The sequence below is a fragment of the Telopea speciosissima genome, chromosome 4 (assembly GCF_018873765.1).
Source record: "Telopea speciosissima isolate NSW1024214 ecotype Mountain lineage chromosome 4, Tspe_v1, whole genome shotgun sequence".
In the NCBI taxonomy this organism is placed as follows: domain Eukaryota; kingdom Viridiplantae; phylum Streptophyta; class Magnoliopsida; order Proteales; family Proteaceae; genus Telopea; species Telopea speciosissima.
Window position 1 is genome coordinate 53,046,746 of NC_057919.1, and position 5,674 is coordinate 53,052,419.

At 43.7% G+C, this 5,674-nt stretch overlaps 1 protein-coding gene across 1 annotated transcript; it reads left to right on the forward strand.

Moving 5' to 3' along the window:
- Positions 1–2,565: 2,565 nt before the first annotated feature.
- On the forward strand, positions 2,566–4,067 carry LOC122658586 (UDP-glucuronate 4-epimerase 6-like). Its single transcript, XM_043853606.1, has one exon. It carries the CDS (start codon positions 2,672–2,674, stop codon positions 4,049–4,051), a length of 1,380 nt encoding a protein of 459 aa, XP_043709541.1. The 5' UTR covers positions 2,566–2,671; the 3' UTR covers positions 4,052–4,067.
- The last annotated feature ends 1,607 nt before the right edge of the window (positions 4,068–5,674 follow it).

A 5,674-nucleotide genomic window follows, 5' to 3' on the forward strand; every position in this document is an offset into this window, starting at 1 on the left:
AGAAGAGGCCGCAAGGCTATTCTTGAAACACGTCGTCAAGCATTAGGGTATGCCACGGTCGATCATCAGTGATCGAGACCCTCGCTTCACGGGGAGGTTTTGGACAGAGCTATTTAAGCTGATGGGATTGGCACTACACTTCTCTACAAGCTTCCATCCATAAATCAATTGGTAGACGGAGTGCATCAACAGTTTGTTGGAGCTCTACTTGTGACATTTCGTGAGTGTCAACCAACGAGATTGGACCAAGTTGCTTGATGCGGCCCCAATTCTCCTACAATCTCCAAAAGAGCGAGGCAACAAACCAAAGTCCATTTGAGATTGCCACGGGGACAATAACCCTTGACGCCACATACGGTGATGACAGGCTCCACGGGGAAGAGCCCCTCGGCATTCAAGTTTGCCAAGGAGTAGCAAGAGAAGGTGGACATGGCTAAGTCGTACTTAGACAAGGCCACTAAGAAGATGAAGAAGTGGGCAGACAAAGACAAGCGGCCAGCAATGTTCAAAGTTGGGGACATGGTACTTGTGAAGCTTTTACCACAACAATTCAAGTCCCTACGAAAGGTGCACAAGGGACTGGTTCATCGATACGAGGGCCCATTCGAGATCACAAGGAAGGTGGGCAAGGTGTCTTATGAGGTAAGCCTACTTCCCAAGCTCAAGATATATCCAGTCTTCCATGCAAGCATGCTCAAACCTTATCATGGAGACATGGAAGACCCAAGCCATGGAACATCAATGAGAGCACCAATGAGCGTCACAACTTCCTACGACAAGGAGGCTGAGTACATAATTGCGGACCGAGTCATTCGAAAACGAGGAATACCTCCTAGTAGGGAGTACTTAGTCAAGTGGAAGGGGCTAGCGGAGAGCGAGGCAAGTTGGGAACATGCGGAATTTCTATGGTAGTTCTAAGAGCAAATACGAAGATTCCACGAGGAGGACATTATGAGGATGTCGCCAACTTAGGTGGGGAGAATGTCACATCCCGCCCAATTATGGCCCAAGGCCAAGACTTGCAAAGCCCATTGACATGGATCTTGGGCCAAGGAAGAACCAATGTCTAGAACTCTCCATACTTGAAGAGGCTAGACTTATTCTAGAACCTCTAGGCTTCAAGAATGTTTTAGAGAGACTTCTAAAGAATACTTGTAAATATCTTAGAATGTTCGAGCCCCATTACTAGAAAGTTCTCCACCGTTGGATGGAGGACACTTGTATAGATCCTAATTAACCATTCATTATAGGTAGAATTGCCTATAAATAGATGTGACCTCATTTAGCCAAGGTACCAAGCAAGTGAGCTTTCAAGCCTTGTACTCAAGCTTTCTAAGTTCAATTTCAGTTCATTCACTCAAACTCTCTTGCGTTCTTTAAGTTCTCTTCCCAAGTCCCTTGCTAGAGTTGTGAAAAAACTGATTTAGTATTAGTGTGAGTACTAAGTGCCGACGCGATTGCTTAAAGAGGTCTAAGGCCGTGACACTATGTTAGTGTTCCCTTGTGTCTATTTCTCCTCTCCTCTCCTCCCAAATGATGAAATTACCTCTAAAATGATTCTTTCCCTGAATACTCAGTGTGTTTCTTACTGGCATAGGCTACGCACCCTTACAAGAAACACTCTCCCAAAAATAATAACCCTTTTCTCATATTGGGCCATCATAACCGAGGTCTAAGCCAAATAAGAACCAGATGGGCAGCTTGTCCATGTGCACCGACCTGTTCCACACGAGCGCAAAACGCGTATTCTGAGATAGTTTAATATATTTGTACAGCGCTGATCCCATGTGAGTGGTAGTTATTATGGAGTGGTCACTGATCAAGTGGTCAGTGGAAGGAGGCCAATGTTTTTTGATAAAAGGGGGCCAATGTCTGCCATGGTTTCATGGCAATGTAACAGTAAATAACACAAAAATAACCCTCTCAGTTTCTCTGACTTCCTTCGGTGACTGACTGAGAAAATCAAGTCTTTGTGGGTCCCACATGTGGGCCCCACTCCTCCGTCCCCACTATCATGGCTTATCTCCTTATCCCCATTCCCCACTATCTTCCTTCCATCCATCCCATACCTGAGATAAGAAAGCGGTGAAGCTCTTGTGACAACCGTATGATTTGTGTTTTCACATTGACCCGATGGAGCCGGTAAGACGCCGAAACAGAATCCAAGGTTGAGAAAAACTGAGAATAAATAACAGAATCTAGGGAGAAGTAACTAGTTGACTTTTACAGAGATAATAGTATATATTAATTGGACGAAAATGACCCTGTAATTAATACCGCAAAAAAGTTCTCGCTTCCCTTAATGGTGCTTAATCTTTGGTTAACAAGGTAAACACTCAAATAAATACTTTGTCGGTACAGAATTATATAATAAAGAAAATCAAACCAATCCGACCCGTCCGATCATTGACAACTGTAGTTGTAATTTCTTCCTCTTATAGTGAGTGAATGAGTAAGAAAAAACAAAGAGTAAGAGAAAGACAGTGGGCTACAACTAACACCAACCTCGCTTTGTCCTCTCTCTCTCTCTCTCTCTCTCGTCCTTTATATGTATGAATCTTGAGTCTCTCCATTTTCAGGGCTCAACAAAGAAACACAGAGAGAGTTGTGAGATCTGAATTGAGTCCAATTTGGTTTTTTGTATCCAAATCCATCAATCATCTACCAGTGAATGATCGATCATCAAATATTGATGGCTTCTCCATCAGATACCAGCAAGAGCAGCAAGCTCGAACGGTACAACAGTTATCTCCGCCCCATAAACCACACGAAGCTCTTGGCAGCTTCATCTAAGGTTCTCTTCCGTGCAACCCTTTTCGTAGCTCTCATTCTCATCTTCTTCTTCACCCTTAATTACCCTCCTCTTTCCGATAATCCCCACCGTGTTCACGTCCATCAGAATTTCCTCACCCACGCTTTTTACGGTAGTAACACGGGCGGCGCCGCCTGGGAGAAACAGGTCCGTCACTCCTCCACTCCTCGCCGACCCAATGGGTTCTCTGTACTTGTTACCGGTGCAGCCGGTTTCGTCGGTACACACTGTTCCCTCGCATTGAAAAAGCGTGGAGATGGTGTTCTCGGCCTTGACAACTTCAACTCCTATTACGATCCATCTCTGAAACGAGCCCGTCAAGCTCTGCTCTCCAAACACCAAATCTTTATCGTCGAAGGCGATCTCAACGATGCTCTGTTGCTCTCCAAGCTCTTCGATGTGGTCCCCTTCACCCATATCCTTCACTTAGCAGCCCAAGCAGGTGTTCGGTACGCAATGAAGAATCCCCAATCGTATGTGAACTCTAACATAGCTGGGTTTGTGAATCTGCTCGAGATCTCCAAAGCGGCTAATCCACAGCCATCCATTGTGTGGGCCTCATCGAGCTCCGTCTACGGTCTTAACACACAGAATCCATTCTCAGAGTCTCATAGAACAGACCAACCGGCGAGTCTCTACGCGGCCACCAAGAAAGCCGGTGAAGAGATCGCACACACATACAACCACATCTACGGGTTATCTATCACGGGTCTACGGTTCTTCACGGTTTACGGACCCTGGGGCCGACCCGATATGGCTTACTTCTTCTTCACCAAAGATATATTACAGAAGAAGCCCATAACGATCTACAGGACAGCCGACGATAAGGAGGTGGCGCGTGATTTCACGTACATCGATGATGTCGTAAAGGGTTGTATGGGCGCGTTGGATACAGCGGAGAAGAGCACGGGGAGTGGTGGAAAGAAGAAAGGTCCAGCACAGCTGAGGATTTACAATTTGGGTAACACGTCGCCGGTGACGGTGGGAAGGCTCGTGACGATACTGGAAGGTTTGTTGAACGTGAAGGCTAAGAAGAATGAGGTGAGGATGCCTAGAAATGGGGATGTGCCGTTCACGCATGCTAACGTGAGCCTGGCGTACAAGGATTTCGGGTACAAGCCTACAACTGATTTGGGCACCGGGTTGAGGAAGTTCGTCAAGTGGTATGTTGGGTATTATGGGATACAGTCGAGGGTAAAAAAGGAATATGATGCTGTTGATTCTTCTTCATCTTCGTAAGAATATGAAGAAGAAGAAGAAGAAGAAGAAGAAGAAAAAAGAAGGGTATTTGAATTTTTAATTTGAATTCTCTTTTTAAAAAAAGTGATTGTCATTAGATTAAATTACACTCTATTTTCTTGTTCAAAGCTGTTCATTGATGTTGTACTGGATATTAGAGAAGATAAAAAGGAGAAAAGAGGGAAGGGAAGGGGGAGAAGAGGGGCCTTGAATATGTAATAATGTATAAAAGAGAGAAACTGTGTGTAGCTCAAAGGGGGTCGCTTCTGCCAGAATGGGAGCAGGTCGACCGTTTGATTGGAATCCAAAAATGAATGAGTGATGACATCGTGATCCTTGTTCATGATAGATGGCTTTTCTTTTTGGTTGGTCCTTTATTTTTTCTCTTTTGGTTCCTTTTGGTCTCTTATGGTTATGATTTGGTTTTACTTTTGTGGTGGCAAAGTGAAGTGGTTGAGATTGTGAAGAGAGTTTAGCTTTTCTTTACTTATGAGTGAGGTGGGTAAGAAACCATTGTTTGTTGAATCCATGGGAGCTTCTATTTAGGTTGAAAGTTAGATTCTCAACGACTTTGTACCACAGATAGAGAGTCCATACCATCATTTACTTGGATTGGTATTTCAGTAAAAAATAGCTTCTTGAGTTGTAAATGGGAAACACAACTTGCTTTGCTTACAAGAGTGTTCCCTTGAAATGCTCTCTTTCACTCCCTTGTATTAGTTTTGTCAGGTCAACTAGTGAATTGTCATTGATGAAATAAATCCACAGGGGTTAAGGCTCAAGAAGGGGCTACAAAGAGATTTTTTTTGTTTTTTAATCTCCAATCTATTCAGCAAAGCCCAAGAAACAAAGGATCTCCTTACAAGGAAAGCCAGGAGAAAGTATTAAAAAAAAAATTGTAAAATAGATATTAAACCATCCCTAAGACGGCGACTAGGTAAACCCCAAGAAAAAACTATGAACCTATCAAACAACAACCTTGGGTGTGAACAAGTGCCTACTGCAATTTGGTAGCATGTGGGGTGTGGATGCCCATTGCTATCAGGAGGTCTTGGGTTCAAGTCTCCTGGTTAACCCAAGAACTCCTGATTCACCACCTCCTCCCCTCCCATAGAATAAAGTAGGACCTACCAAAAAAAACAAAAAAGACAAAAAAAATAATTGGGTGACTTGCACCTTACCCTTAACCTCAAAAGAAATAGAATCCTAAATTTGGTGGATAGTTCTTGATTGATAAGCCCAATTCCTAAGGTTTCTCTCCATCCAAATATGATATATGATAGGCTACTAGGCTGGTAGCCCCAAACATAATCTTACCAATCAAATCTAAAATGGACTTCTCTTTAAGGTTATTTCTTATCCACCTCTAGGTCCCTATTCCTCCAATTACCCGACCAACATTAACTCAACATCCCTCCCCAGAGTCTTGAAGAGAAGAGAGATCGACTTCATTCCAACAAAAACAACAAGAAGATGGAGAGGTCGCTTGTCTATGTTGGAGGAAAGCTTGAGTTGGGATAGACTTTGTCATTACTTTTCATAATATGAAACTGTGCCGAGGGATGGGATTCTTGAATCAATACCACCTCATACTAGGGCACCAATTCTGCTGAAGACCTCACC

What these genes read in the sequence shown, in the direction of transcription:
- LOC122658586 (XM_043853606.1), top strand. Translation starts at nt 2,672, where the DNA reads ATGATCGATCATCAAATATTGATGGCTTCTCCATCAGATACCAGCAAG.